Source organism: Trichoplax adhaerens, genomic scaffold, assembly GCF_000150275.1.
Source record: "Trichoplax adhaerens TRIADscaffold_22 genomic scaffold, whole genome shotgun sequence".
Lineage (NCBI taxonomy): Eukaryota > Metazoa > Placozoa > Uniplacotomia > Trichoplacea > Trichoplacidae > Trichoplax > Trichoplax adhaerens.
Genome location: NW_002060963.1, coordinates 395,874 through 410,220, shown reverse-complemented (window position 1 = coordinate 410,220; position 14,347 = coordinate 395,874). Strand labels below are relative to the sequence as shown.

The 14,347-nt window shown below is 32.4% G+C and overlaps 3 protein-coding genes across 3 annotated transcripts; all 3 read left to right on the top strand.

Moving 5' to 3' along the window:
* Positions 1-419: 419 nt before the first annotated feature.
* On the top strand, positions 420-4,765 carry TRIADDRAFT_61235 (uncharacterized protein; the record flags this gene model as incomplete). The annotated part of the gene is made up of 19 exons (XM_002117216.1): positions 420-456; positions 576-654; positions 885-945; positions 1,212-1,304; positions 1,375-1,469; positions 1,628-1,694; positions 1,815-1,857; positions 1,965-2,026; positions 2,088-2,184; positions 2,305-2,439; positions 2,585-2,733; positions 2,897-3,016; positions 3,125-3,337; positions 3,415-3,536; positions 3,650-3,737; positions 3,814-3,887; positions 3,972-4,036; positions 4,123-4,226; positions 4,535-4,765. The coding sequence occupies 19 exons, from the start codon at positions 420-422 to the stop codon at positions 4,763-4,765; spliced, it is 1,935 nt and encodes a 644-aa protein (XP_002117252.1).
* Positions 4,766-6,698: 1,933 nt separating this feature from the next.
* TRIADDRAFT_32247 (uncharacterized protein) lies at positions 6,699-10,963 on the top strand (the record flags this gene model as incomplete). The annotated part of the gene is made up of 7 exons (XM_002117215.1): positions 6,699-6,814; positions 7,783-7,872; positions 9,858-9,928; positions 10,108-10,186; positions 10,371-10,505; positions 10,660-10,752; positions 10,858-10,963. Coding segments are annotated over 7 exons (690 nt in total), but the record flags the coding sequence as incomplete, so codon positions are not given.
* Positions 10,964-11,343: 380 nt separating this feature from the next.
* TRIADDRAFT_32294 (uncharacterized protein) lies at positions 11,344-11,586 on the top strand (the record flags this gene model as incomplete). The annotated part of the gene is made up of 2 exons (XM_002117214.1): positions 11,344-11,459; positions 11,535-11,586. Coding segments are annotated over 2 exons (168 nt in total), but the record flags the coding sequence as incomplete, so codon positions are not given.
* Between the last annotated feature and the right edge of the window lie 2,761 nt (positions 11,587-14,347).

Here is a 14,347-nt window from a genome sequence, read left to right as displayed (position 1 = left end):
GGAGCCAGGTCGAACGGTAAAATAATAATTCTGGCAGATTTCGAATTGAATATTAAGCAACAGACTGCCAGAAATTTCGAATAGTCCGTGGCTGTAGTGTACCTACTATGCTCTACAGTCCGCATGTCTGCATGGCTGTAACTCTCATTATAATACACAATATAATAGTATAATATTGAACTGTAAATTATAATTATTAATATGTAATAAACTGATGCTTTATTACCAGCGAGTATTAATTAAAGATCTAGATCGACCTCTCTCGAATTTCCATCAGCATTTCGTGTCCCTTTATACCCTCAACAGTATTGGACAGATTTATTCAAACTATCTAGATTATTCTAGAGTACAACCGAATTTCTATTATCCATATACTGAGTAGAAAGCGGCGTAAAGAAAATCTCAAAGGTCGATCGATCATGTCTACCCAAGTTCTTAAAGTTGGTGTATTAACAGGTATTACGTTCCAGATACTAAATGTATGGAGCTGCATAACTGTGGCCACAGCTAAATGCGATACAATCGTCAATAGCAGTTTAACTATAGCTATTAATGAAATAAAAATTACTTTACAGTTAGCGATCGTTGCTCTAATGGTAGTGCTGAAGATAAGAGTGGCCCTAACTTAATACGAATCATTCGAGAAGATGGCAGGTATGCTAGAACTGGTAATCGTTGTGCAAACGTCAGCAGTATTATTGACCATGGGTTCAGTTTTGCTGCAGTAGTGTTTGTTGTACATTGACAGTCAGTAACTACTCTGTATCGATTCCAAGTTTGGATAAGCTAGCTGAAAAAAAATGGACAGGACCCGATCAGTGATGCAATTACCTACAATATGATTAATTGAAACGCTCATCATTCTACAAATGTTCTTTCCGTAGTTTTGGAGAAAATCCCAACATTGTTTACAAATGTGTAGCAGATGAAGTAGATGATATCAAGGTTAGTCTGACCTGGAGGTTGGAGGATAGCTTAATTTAGCATACTGTACGTGTAATATAACTACATGCAGTTTAAATCCGAAATAGGCAGTAGTAGGATGGAAATTGTTCGATAGCCTACGAGCTATGCTAATAAGATAATTGGCAATATTGAAACAAATAGATAATAATATTACTACGTACAGCATAGAATACGCATATGTAACATCACATTAATAACATTCATAACATTCATTGATGAGCATTTCAATTCCCTGTTATGCCTAGGCCGTTCTGCTAGATTGGTCAGATAATGTAAAGGTGCACTTAATCCTTACTACAGGTGGTACGGGATTTGCTGCTAGAGACGTCACACCTGAGGTAGGTTTATGATTTATGGTTGGTATGGAATACCTCTGGTTCGCTATATTAAAATTCTGTATTATCACAGGCTACAAGTCAAGTCATTGATCGAGAAGCACCTGGATTAGTTATTGCAATGATTACCAAGTCACTCAACGTAACACCGATGGCCATGTTATCGAGGTATCGAAGCTTACTCTGTAGCATACGTATATCCGCAGTTACAGCAGCTACTAATTAATATTTTTTGTTCATCGATCACATCAGCTACGATTGCTGTACACATATACCTAGTATTATCAAAATAGATTCAACTAAACCATCAATTTTGATTCTGTTAGACCTGTTTGTGGCTTCAGAAAACAAACCCTTATAGTTAACTTTCCTGGCAGTATGAAAGGATCTCAGGTACTCTGAATGACATACTTCGATGAAATATAAACGGGAAGACTAACGCTGTCTAAAACTCCAGCAAATTGCAAAGGCTTTCCTAAACAACATTGTCTATTTGTAAAACTTCTCCTATAGGAATGTTTTGAATTTATTAAACCAGCTCTACCCCATGCACTTGGTAAGATTCATAAAATCGTACACAAACAATATTGATCACAGTGACATGCGTATTTATGTGTATTTATAATATATTTGTTATATTGCGTCTTTTTCTAATATACCTAGACCTTATCCAAGACTCATCTGAACGAGTTGTAGCAGCACATAAAGAAATACAAAGTGTTGAGGTATAAAGTAGATATAGTAAAGGAACTGTTATATCCATTACATTAACGGGTCTCATTGTAGGGTTCGGTATCACACACCTGTCCTCATGGTCGCCATCATAAGCATAAAACCCAGGAACAAATGGGAGATATGCGTACAGATCAGAAACAAACACGATGTAAGTAAAAGTTTTCTGTTTAACAAATCAGCGAAACAGTAATGTAAAAACAAGTGCAGATAGTTGCAGCGGTACCGAACGTATGGCACTAATTTTTAAATTTTTAACTTTAATGATAAGCTCGTGAGGACTTTTATAAAGTAGCAGAACGGGCTAGACAGTCTCCATTTCCAATGTTACCTGTTCAAGAAGCTATAAAAATTGTGCTAGAGCAGGCTAAATCTGTTGGAGAAGAACAAACCAAGAATCTATTAGGTTAATTCTGTTTTGCAGCAATGTCGTGAATTGTAAACGCCCGCTTGATAAGAGTGCTGTTGTACGAGATATTTATACGTATTATAGTATATGTGAAATTTTTCAGCCAGAAGCAAATTAATAACTTTGATTTCTGACGGAATAGACGCTCATGGACGTGTTTTAGCAAGCGATGTTTACGCTACAGATCCTGTTCCCCCTTTTCCAGCATCAATCAAAGATGGCTATGCTGTGGTAGCGGCTGATGGACCTGGAAAACGTTCCGTTATTGGGCCTATCACTGCTGGCGATATGGTATTTAATCTCTAATATCCGTTGCCATTATAGTATCGTATTTTCGCTGTTAAAACATTGTTTAATTAGACGTATAATGAATGATAACAACCTTTTTACAATGGAGGTATGCATGCAAATTGTAATTTAAATTATTTTACTATTTTAACTTTTACCGACTCAGTCCGATGTCAGAGTTAAACCTGGCTGTATTGCGCGAATTAGTACTGGAGCAGTAGTGCCAGAAGGTGCTGACGCAGTCGTACAAGTAGAAGATACAGAACTCTTTCAATCCTCTGATGAGGTTATTACTATCAGTTTTTGTATATGCTACCTATACTGCAAACGCCTACAAAATCTATACTTTAAACACCATTTCAATTATATTTTGGGATCTACACATTATATGTAGGGTGCTGTCGAGCTGTCTGTTAAAATATTATCAGAGCCAAAAGTTGGTCAAGACATTCGTCCTGTTGGCTTTGATATCAAAGCTGGAGAAAAAGTTTTATCTGCTAATGATTACATTGGCTCCGCAGAGTTAGGAATCTTAGCAACTGTTGGCTGTACAAGTGTTAAAGTTTATAAATCTCCCTTAATAGCTATATGCTCAACGGGTAACGAAGTAAGTTCATTATTGTTTGATTTTTACGAGATCTTGCGTATCCATATGTGGATTTAAAATATAAATCGAAACTGTAGGTGTGCGATCCTGGTGTGCCCTTAGGTGTCGGCCAAATTAGAGATAGTAATCGTTTTAGTATCATTAGCCTGCTAAAATCCGAAGGCTTCGAAACTGTAGATATGGGAATAATAAGAGACAGGTCTGTTCAAGATATATGATTGTTATTGACCGATCGTTTTTGAAATTGTTTAATATGTAGTTGAGCTTTTATCAAATTAATCATTTGTACATTTATGCTGTATTAATATACAGTCCAGACGAGGTATCTATGAAATTTAAAGAGCTGCTATCAAAATTTGATGTGATTGTTACTTCGGGTGGTGTATCAATGGGTGAAAAAGTGAGGATTTTATTGTCAATTTCGTGAAGATCTTAAAATGGGATTAAGTTTACTATTTCATATTTTATAACTTAAGGACTACTTAAAAGGTGTTCTCCGCGGTGTACTCGATGCAACGATTCATTTCGGACGTGTTTTCATGAAACCAGGGTTAACGAAAATTAATTAGCACTAAAACTGCCTTGTTATAAGTGAACTTTAAGATTTTTTATGTACTTTTTATGCGATTACCAGAAAACCTACAACGTTTGCTACGGCGTCATTTAATGGAAAAACTAAATTAATATTTTGCCTGCCTGGTAAAGTAGTATTATTTGTCGAGTCGTAAAATTTGATAATTGGATATAATGCATGGAAACTGATATATAGTATATGCAATATCTAGGCAACCCAGTATCTGCAGTTGTAACGTGCCATCTGTTTGTAATTCCTGCATTACGAAAAATGGCCGGATATTCACGACCTCAGGCCTCTATCGTCAAGGCTAAAGTAAGAAATGACTGTATATTGTAATTTGCTACCATTAACGTACTCATAGCTATATTAGCTAATAATTTACTAGCACATAATAAGTTTCTATTACGTTCTACTAATACTTATTAATCAAGCTATTGAAATTTGATTCGTAGTCTATTGTCTCAATTTCTGTTTTGTTTTGATTTTAATTTAGCAGGCAGAACGTAGTTTGAGTATCATATTAACCACTTAATACTGATTTTGTGCCCTTATGTAGATACTATAAAAATTTGTTAGCTAGTCGTTGATTATTGATAAGCCATATTTTTCGTCTGATGTAGTTGGGATTTGGAATAAATTTGGATGCCCGACCTGAATATCATCGTACTGTTTTATCCTGGCCAAGTCAAGAAAATCTACCAATAGCTAGTACTACTGGTAGTCAATGCAGTAGTCGTATTACTAGTATGCGTAGTGCTAATGCCTTATTAATGTTACCACCAAAACAGGATAACCTGAAAAGGCTGGAGATTGGTAGTATTGTTGATGCATTGATGATTCATAAATTGTAGTAACTCTGCATTTTAAATATATTTGACTGGTAATAATATGCTTATCTACTTATATCTTTATTATATTTAGTCTTGTACCTTTATATTATTTCTTTTATAATTATTCATTCCTAAACTTCATGTTATAATAAATGATAAAATTGATTTATTGTTGCAATGGCGTTATGCTAGATGATTCATATTATCTGGAGATAGTAGTGTCGGTGTCGAATATTCTTAATCTATAGACCGGTTAACAATACAATCTGAATGACGTATTGAAATAATAGCACAAGAATAGAATTTGGCTGGAGAATATTGACATTGTCTATTGTATTAATTGTTTGTTTACTGACAGTAGAAGAGATTTTCATTGAAATTATCGCATTTATTATTGTTGATCTATTGGAAGCGTCAAGGTGGAAGTCATTCTATTTTCAAGGAAGTCTCTCTCCCAATCGGCATACCTATTTGATCCGTTATAGATATTCAATCTTAATCTAGGCACAATATGGGCTAGATCTTTGAGCCGGTAATTATTTTACTTTTACTAGCAATTTGGTTATCAAATTAGTTTTGATTAAACTGGGTCACTTATTCGGAAAGATAGCTATACGTAGTAGTCATTTCATGTTCAAAGCTAGAATAGGTGATGATGTATCATTCTATCTATGCTTCTGTAAAAGATTTATTATTAATAAAAAGTTACGTCGTTGGTTTAAAATATATCAGAAGCATATAGAAAAATTTAATTTGGTAAGAAAATGTTTGTATTACTGTAGTCAATCTTAGTAGCCTCTGTAAAATAGATGAAAGTGATATAGAGATTAATAATAGCCCCATAGATCGCAGCAATTTGCAATAATTATCTTTTATTGCCTATAAGATCGATATACTGTACAAAATAGATTTAATTTGATTATTTGGAAATTAGCGTATTTTTCAATATGTTATTTGAATAAGAGAAACTTGAAGATTCTTCTTCACTAAAAGGTAACCGAAAACTGAGCCTTGACCTTCTACAATTTAAAGTCATCAATAGCGCCATGGACGCTGCAATATAGTCATCCATTAACTAGTTTGCACGTTGCATATAATATAGCATTGACAATGGAAATAATCTATTGTTGCATCGATTAATATTATTGGTGATAAAATGTTGATTGATGACGATATATAGTATTAATTATTGTCGTCATCATCACCAGTTTATATAGTATGTTGACCATCGATAGAGTTAAAAAATCGAACAACTCATAGGAGATACTTTGACCGCGATAATCAATATACACAGCACGATGTAACAAATAGAATTATTCATGAAGGTATTGTTTTATATTGTTATGATTGAGATGCATATATTAATCACTATGGTAACTCAAGCTAGCTTGGTCAGGGGAACTTTTCAACATTGACTTTTTTAATATACGATCGATAGCATTTTAAGATTGATTAATTGATCTACGTTTTATCAACGCATTAAATCCTATCATTTGGTTTTATATTCCTTGTTGCCAAATAAATCGTTCTTTAAAATCGAATTATCTATATCGAATTGGTTGCAACGGTAATAACGAACAGAGACACTATTAATTAGATCATCAGAAATCGATCAGTTCCGTTTAATTAAATTGGATTTGATCTTCTATTGTCGGCCCTCTTATTCCCTACCAGTCTTTAAAGTTATCGCATTGTGTACAATCGAAATCGCTGATGCTAAATCTTGGTAAAGATGTCAGTTAATTTCTCTATTCATTAACATTATATTGGTAAATTTACAAGAAAAACCTTATAGAAACGATGCAAAGTAAGTATATTAAAATTATTTTAATGGGAAAGCTTATGAACTAATCTTTGCAACTATGATAATAATATCTTTTCGTATTTTTATTGCACAAATAAATGTCTCTAAATTCATGTTTGAATACTTGATATTACTGTGCTACTTTACTTAGATTATAGATTACTATCGAAAAAAGGAGAAGGTACCTTCTCAGAAGTATTAAAATGCCAGCATATCAAGGAAGGCACCTATTATGCGTGTAAGAAGATGAAGCAACGCTATAACAGGTAGGGATATGATTGTGAACGTGAGTAGGAACATCGGCAATGACATATTAAAAACTCTTGCAACAAACGGAAAGCTGTGAATGATTTTCCAACTAATGAAGAGTAATATTAAACGACTACTTTATAGTTGCTGAAAATTTCTATAGCTATGATAAGTGTATTCCGTCATGCTATTTTAATCGATTTTTGTGGTAAAGATTAAACTTACAATCGAAGTCTTTTTCGGTTCATAAGCATTACATGGTATACATGAATTTACAATCAGTAGTGCGACATATTGATCGTGATTAGCCGATTTTTATATTCTAAATTCATCTACGTGCTATTTGCAGTCCTAGATATTCATCTATTTAAGTTTATTGAAAGAAAGGGATAATAGCTATGTTAATCGATGCTCTAATGTCGTAAATTATCATCGCCTCCATTATAATATTTTATATACCATACTTAAGAGTCCTTACCCTAGAACCGGTGTTTAATGATATCTCCTCGTGAGGTATTAAACTATTTACTTGCCAGTAGATGATAAAGTATTCAAGCTAAATGTTTATCTACCGTAATTGAAACGAGCAACTGCATTAGATTAATATTATTTATTTCTACGAAAAACGCTTTAGTGTAGCATATCACAAGAACATCATATTTATTACCGTATCCTATTCTTAGCACACTTATGCTGTGATGATAGGCTCTCAAATGATTACTTGACCATTATCGTAAGGCAATACTTAAAATATCATATTGGGAAAGCTGAAGGTTGCAGCATTACGGCAATGTTATGGCTATTAGATTAGCCATTATAATTTGTAAAGTGCATGTTAGAGTGATATATCGATATTTTCAATCGTAGTAGTATTTCTTTGCTATTTTAGTTTAAAATTAAAGTATGATATATATTAATAACTTGCGATGGATCAGGTTGCAATTTTATATAATTAATGAGAATTTCTACTTTAAATGATATATAGCACGGAACAAGTAAATAACTTGCGTGAAGTTCAAGCTCTACGACGATTATCATCCCATCCCAATGTTCTTCAATTAAAGGAAGTCGTCTTGTAAGTTGTGATTAGCTTTTTACTTGATTTATACCCGTCTCTGTGTAAATCAAGGAAATCTTGATATATTGACCTATTAACCATGGTCATGCTATTAGCATACTGCTAATGATTATTAACTGTCATAAGACATTTGATCAGCCATAAAAGCAAAATTAGCAATCTGTACTGCATAGTTACTTGTCAGTAAAGCTTGCCTTTATTGTGTGTTCAAGGTACTAGTAATGGCTGTCGATTAATAATGAACTCATCTAATTACTTGATCAGTATGATAATTGTGATGGAGGGTTCGATATCTCAGAGGATTGAGATTTAGTCGCCATTTACAATTATTACAACAAAGGGTTTATAAAAGTTATGCTTTATTGTAGGTTAGTAATGTGAAGTACAGTGAGGTAGTTACGGTAGATCAGCGTGCAAGCTGTCGTGAGTAACGAGTAGAAGTATTAGATTGTGAGAGACTAACTAGAAGACTAACTGAGAGGCTAATGAACTCTGAGGTAGAAATCGCCGGTATTTATAGTTTTAAAGATGGAGCACACGCAGAGAATAGGATTGTGGAATTAGATACAACATATACCATAACAGGTTACAAAATAGCAGATGATTATAGAAAACAGCGAGTACCGTAATAACTAAATACAGTAGTCTATATATGAATGTAGAGTAAGAGGACTGTAGATCTGTCTAAATATAAGAGCAATACAAGATGTCTATATTTAAGAGTAGAATATAGTTACAGTATATTCTAAATACACTACAATAATGCTCAATATTATCGATTTATTTTCAATTTTCCTCCATGATGTCATTTAATGAAAATACAACGACTGACTTTTATTCCATAGCCCTCAATTGCAGCTGCAATGCAGATTGAAATTGACGACTATTAATTACTCTTTCTGTCTCGCTACTTATTTTAATGAGATCTAGTTTCACTTACAGCTTATATGATAAGGGTTGGTCATATTTATCATGTCATTGCAGCATAAGATTAGAGATGAAAGATATTATAGCAGATAAATTCCAAATAATGCGATATAGTTGATTAACAATTAATTTGTAATGATTATTCAATCTCAATAGTTATTCTATCACAGAAAAATGGAGAGAAAATACCGTAGCTAACTTGATAGCCGCCTACAATATGAAATATTCAAATCTTATCTCATATTATACCCTCAGCATATGCTATGACTAACATAAGAAATTAGAAACGTAAAATAGTATAATCCTACATTCGGTAAGACTATATCATATACGTAACGATAATAACCCTTATTTCATACTTTGAGCCATCTTAATATCTCAGTTGATTTGATGGCACCTTTCTAACAGATAATTAGAATGATAAATAGCAAATATACCGTATATAATATGATTAACCAAACTTTTGCGCTGCTAACGCAAGCAAATTTAGTACTATGTCTGTTATTTTTGAAAGCGATTTCTACAGGACTGTATTATAATTATATTATCCTCTAGTAAATTTTATCATAGTACTATAACAATAATAAAAAGCTCTTCCTGTACATATTATTAAAGCAAAGCGTTGTTGATATGATAAAAATTTATCTATTACCGGGACTATATTGAAGGCTAACTTCGTTTCATAGAGAAATCTTTCAACAGTATCACTTTTTTATATATAGCCCTCTTCACTTGATTTAAGACCATAGTCTTGCATACCAATAATTTAAATTTTCTTTATAGTCTATTTATGGATAATAGGATAATTTAGAACGTCAAATAGAACGATGTCGTTATGACTTTAATCGCTATACTTAAGATTCATAACATTACACATAGGATAATGATCACTTTATTCACTTTGTATGATACACATTGACAAAAATACAGGGTAAAAAATCAAGCTTGCACGTTTCAAAGTACCGTATTGTTACATCCTAGAGTTATTATAGCTCTGGCACAACGTTAAAATGACTTATTCTAACTTTATTGGTGCACTTTTCATAATGCTATAGTGAGAAAAAAACTGGTTCGTTATGGCTAGTCTGTGAATTAATGGATATGAATTTATACGAGTTAATACGAGGTTTGTATGCAATCTTGAGTTATTTTTGAAATATCTGTAATCCAGACACATAGATTAACCTAACGAATCATTTACAAGCCACGATAACTACAATTTTTCTAATGGAGGATACTAACATGGACACATTTCTTATTCATTTAATTAATGATTGATAATTTAATTTGTTCATTCATTGACAGGTTTGCGCGATTATCTATCAGAAGATAAAGTTAAGAGATACATGTGGCAATTATTAAAATCGATGGACTACATGCACAGGTAAGAGGAACTAAAAATCTTACTTTTTTTCCGTTAGAGAAAGAGATGGAATTATGAATATCATTGACTCTAATCTTCACCTTAATCATTAATCTTAGCAGTAAATTATTTAGCCAATACTTATAGATATTCTTTTAAAGAAAACTGATTAAATAGTACGTTTACTGGTTTAAATTACTTTTAGAAATGGCATTTTCCACCGTGACATTAAGCCTGAGAATATCTTGTTAAAAGATAGTCTTATTAAATTAGCTGATTTTGGCTCTTGCCGTAGTGTTTATTCTAAGCCTCCTTATACAGAATACATTTCAACTCGATGGTAAGTCAAAATACAAAATTAAAACTACTGAAATCAATTTCAAGATCACATTAATCTTGCCGTAAAATCTTGATCGTATATTAGTCTAGAGCGGTCTATCACCTTAAATATAGAAAATTCCTTCATTTCTATCATTTTTTCGACAATGTTGCAGGTATCGTGCTCCGGAATGTTTATTAACAGATGGCTATTATACTTATAAAATGGATATGTGGAGTGTTGGATGTGTTCTGTTCGAAATTATGACGTAAGTTGGCCTTTCTGAGCAAGTATAGTTATTTCCCTATCAAAATAACTATCGCTGTAGCATGCTTCTATTTTCAATATTTAATAACTGCTGCTTGTCCTTTAGTTTGCATCCACTTTTTCCTGGAGCTAATGAAGTTGATCAAGTTGCTAAAATCCATGATATCATGGGTACTCCTCCTGATCATCTATTGCAAAAATTTAAAGAGTAAGTTAAATATGTCTTACAGTCCTATCGATGGACCGTAACAAGTGATAGGAAAGCATTTTATTTTGATAATATGAAAGCCTGTTTCTCTGTAGAGTTATCAAATTCTTACTAGTACTACACACCAGTATTATTAACCATAATAGTTATTACCAGTACTGTAATATATTTCCTCAATAAATATTTACTGGTATAGAAAATACCATAATCTATCTGTTGGCCCAAATTAGGTTCTCTGTTGTGTCTCAATATTAATATTTGTGATAGTAATAATTAATTATAACTATTGTATTCAGTGCTAAAGATGAAGAAATTTTATGTTCGTATTAGACATTTTTTGACTAATTAAATGTTTCTCTACGCAGTAAATGCCATAATCCCAATATCAATTTCAACTTCCCTCATAAAGTTGGTAAAGGAATTGAAAGATACTTACCCCATGCATCCCCTGAATGTATTTCCTTAATTAAGAAATTATGCTGTTACGATCCAGATGAGAGGTTAACAAGTTCTACTCAATATTAACCTGATGATGATGTAAATTAAACGCTTTTATATTTCTTTGAATGAATTAGAATTGCCGGAAGACAAGCATTAAAACATCCCTATTTTAAAGAGATTCGGTAAGTATGATAAAATTATGTGATATAATTGTAAAGTAAAAGGGCAGTACGGCATAGTTGGCGGCTATTTCTATATTACACGTACAGGAAATTGCATGAGTTACTTACTGACTATAATTAATTAACCATTCTTCGGCTTTAGCGACAGTTTATAACTTAATCGGAATAGCAAATAATTGCAAAAACTCAATTAAATATTGGCTCTTATATAGCTATTTGTTTGGGTTGAATTAGAGAGTAAATGTTATTATTTTGTGAAATGTAGCGATGCAGAACGCCGTGCCGCTCGACAACGACGCGCTGAATTAGCTGCTGCAGCACTAGAAATTGAGAGAACCATTACTATTGGAACGCCACAACCTGATGAAGATCACCAGATACGTAAAGAAGAAGATAAAAACTTATTTAAACATGAATTAGATGAGCTAGAAAAAGAGAAAAGACAACGTAAAAAGGTGAGAGCGGAATTTAGCTTTTATTTGTTACCAATATCCTACTCATAGTATAAAGTAGAATCATTGCCATAAACTTATGAGGAATCGATAGGATTGCTATAGAAATAGAATAAAGTAAGCAACCAACCTTCATGCTGTGATTTTGCTAAAAATGTCCTAAATTTTATTCTTTCCTACAGCGAAAAGCCCAAAAATCGAAGCGATCTGATGAAGCTGGTGTTGTGTCACAGGTTAGACCAAGGAAATATACTAAGATTCCTATATGAGCAGCGTCTTTTATGGAAATCGATATACGAAGCACTAAAAAACTATACTGTAGATATTTAAATTTTCATTTCCATTATGGCAGTAACATCTTCATTTCTAGTTTTATAGTATAATGCTGGCATCAATTTTTAAGGTCAATACTGAGCTGGATACTAATTTCTAATAACGTTATCTTTGTGTGCTTATTTATATTTAGTCAACGGAGGATAGCATAAAGCCGCAAGCTAAACTACCTATGTTAACTCTAAAACATGCTCATAAAGGTCTTGAACAAAGCAATAAACAAGGAAATTTTATGTCACTACCTAAGATTCAAGCTGGTGCAAGTTTTGATACATATACTAAGCATCTTAATAACAATTCAAAATCTCAATATTCATATGGAATAACTCAAACTAAAACTATTCGTAATTCTCATCGTGTAAATATGAAGCCACAACATCAGGTAATTTCATATGGTTACTATTAATAGGAGTTGACTATCTTAAGCTTATTAAGTTATTTTTCACTGCTATTTTAAAGTACATTAGAGCTCGTTGGTAGAAAAGTAACTACGTTAGTAGAGCTTTGATTTAATTCAAAATTAATTTGTAGTTCTACTTTGGTATCATACTGTCTTTAACACTTAATCAATTCTTTGCCTTGTAAGCGCTAATATTCGTCCTTTAATATTTTACGTAGTCTCAAGTGTTACTAATGCCGCAAAAGAAGCAACATTATCGTCAAGGACTTAAAGGCCATAAACTGCCAGCTATTGATAGGCAATAACAATTATTAGTGATGTAATTTGAAATTGGCACTTGATCATTGGTCATGTTGATAGTACACTTATTTAAATCATTTTATGCAATCGCATATTCAAGCATAGATCTTATCTCGTTGTTAAAGGGCCAGTATTGCACAGCTATCATTAAACATTGCCACTTTAATTGTAAATAGGAATGTCATGCTATTTGTAAGTTGTAGGTTTCAGATATTTAGTGAAGTTTTCATTTCACTAATATAACATTATTGATATTATGAACATTTAGCGTCTAACGATCAATAGCAAAATAAGAGCACATAATGACAACTATTTTTCTATCCACTTACTTAAATAATAGAAATAGAATTTTAATATCGATATTCGAGTTTATGTATTGTCAATGTTTAAAACTGTTTGTTATTCAAGTCACGAGTAATCATATTGGCTATAATTGAAGTTTACCATTTTCGATTTTTCAGAAATCAACGGTTCATTTCGTTTCGATTTTTTAGCTTGACGCATTTTTGCGTACTTTCTATTAAATAAAGGACTAACTGAGATTCTTTAGAATCAGTCGTCTATTACATTTTATGAGATAAATACTACGCATATATATATTTGCTTTCTATTTTCATTTCTTTGTTTAGAATCTTTTGCACGACCGGCACTTATTACCCATAGGCTAATGTTAGCATGATATATAAAGCTATATTGAATATCTATACGATCGATGTAAATACGTACATTTATAACAAGTTATCGATATTGAATTAATAAAGAAGGCATTTTTAAATACGGATGTAGCCATAAAGCAGCCTAGTGGTAATATTGTTACAATGAGTTTTACTTGTAAAGATAGAAGTTATATAAGAGTAACAATGGAAGGGATATTCATAAAGTATTTTGACCAAGAAGATTATAAGATCTACATTTTATCACTAGAAATAAGTAACTACTGCATGTCACGGTACGAACTATCGTGAAGAAATAGATATCTAAATTTGGTTAATATAATATAGTGATATTATATTACAACTAGTCACTTACAATAGGGATTACTCTAATTATAAATGTGTTGCAGTAAATTTAATGCTGTGCTGTATTGTGCACTGAAATGATTCTGTGAATGGACATATTGTAGTCCGACTGTGAAAAACTAGTTAGTAGATGTTCTCACCTAAGTATTTTTATAAGATGACTTGTGAATGTTAGCTGCTGTAGAAGGGTATATAAGCCCGTCAGATAGTTGAATAAAGCAGTTCTCGATTGTATAGTTGTTTTAACGTAGAATCAAGAGG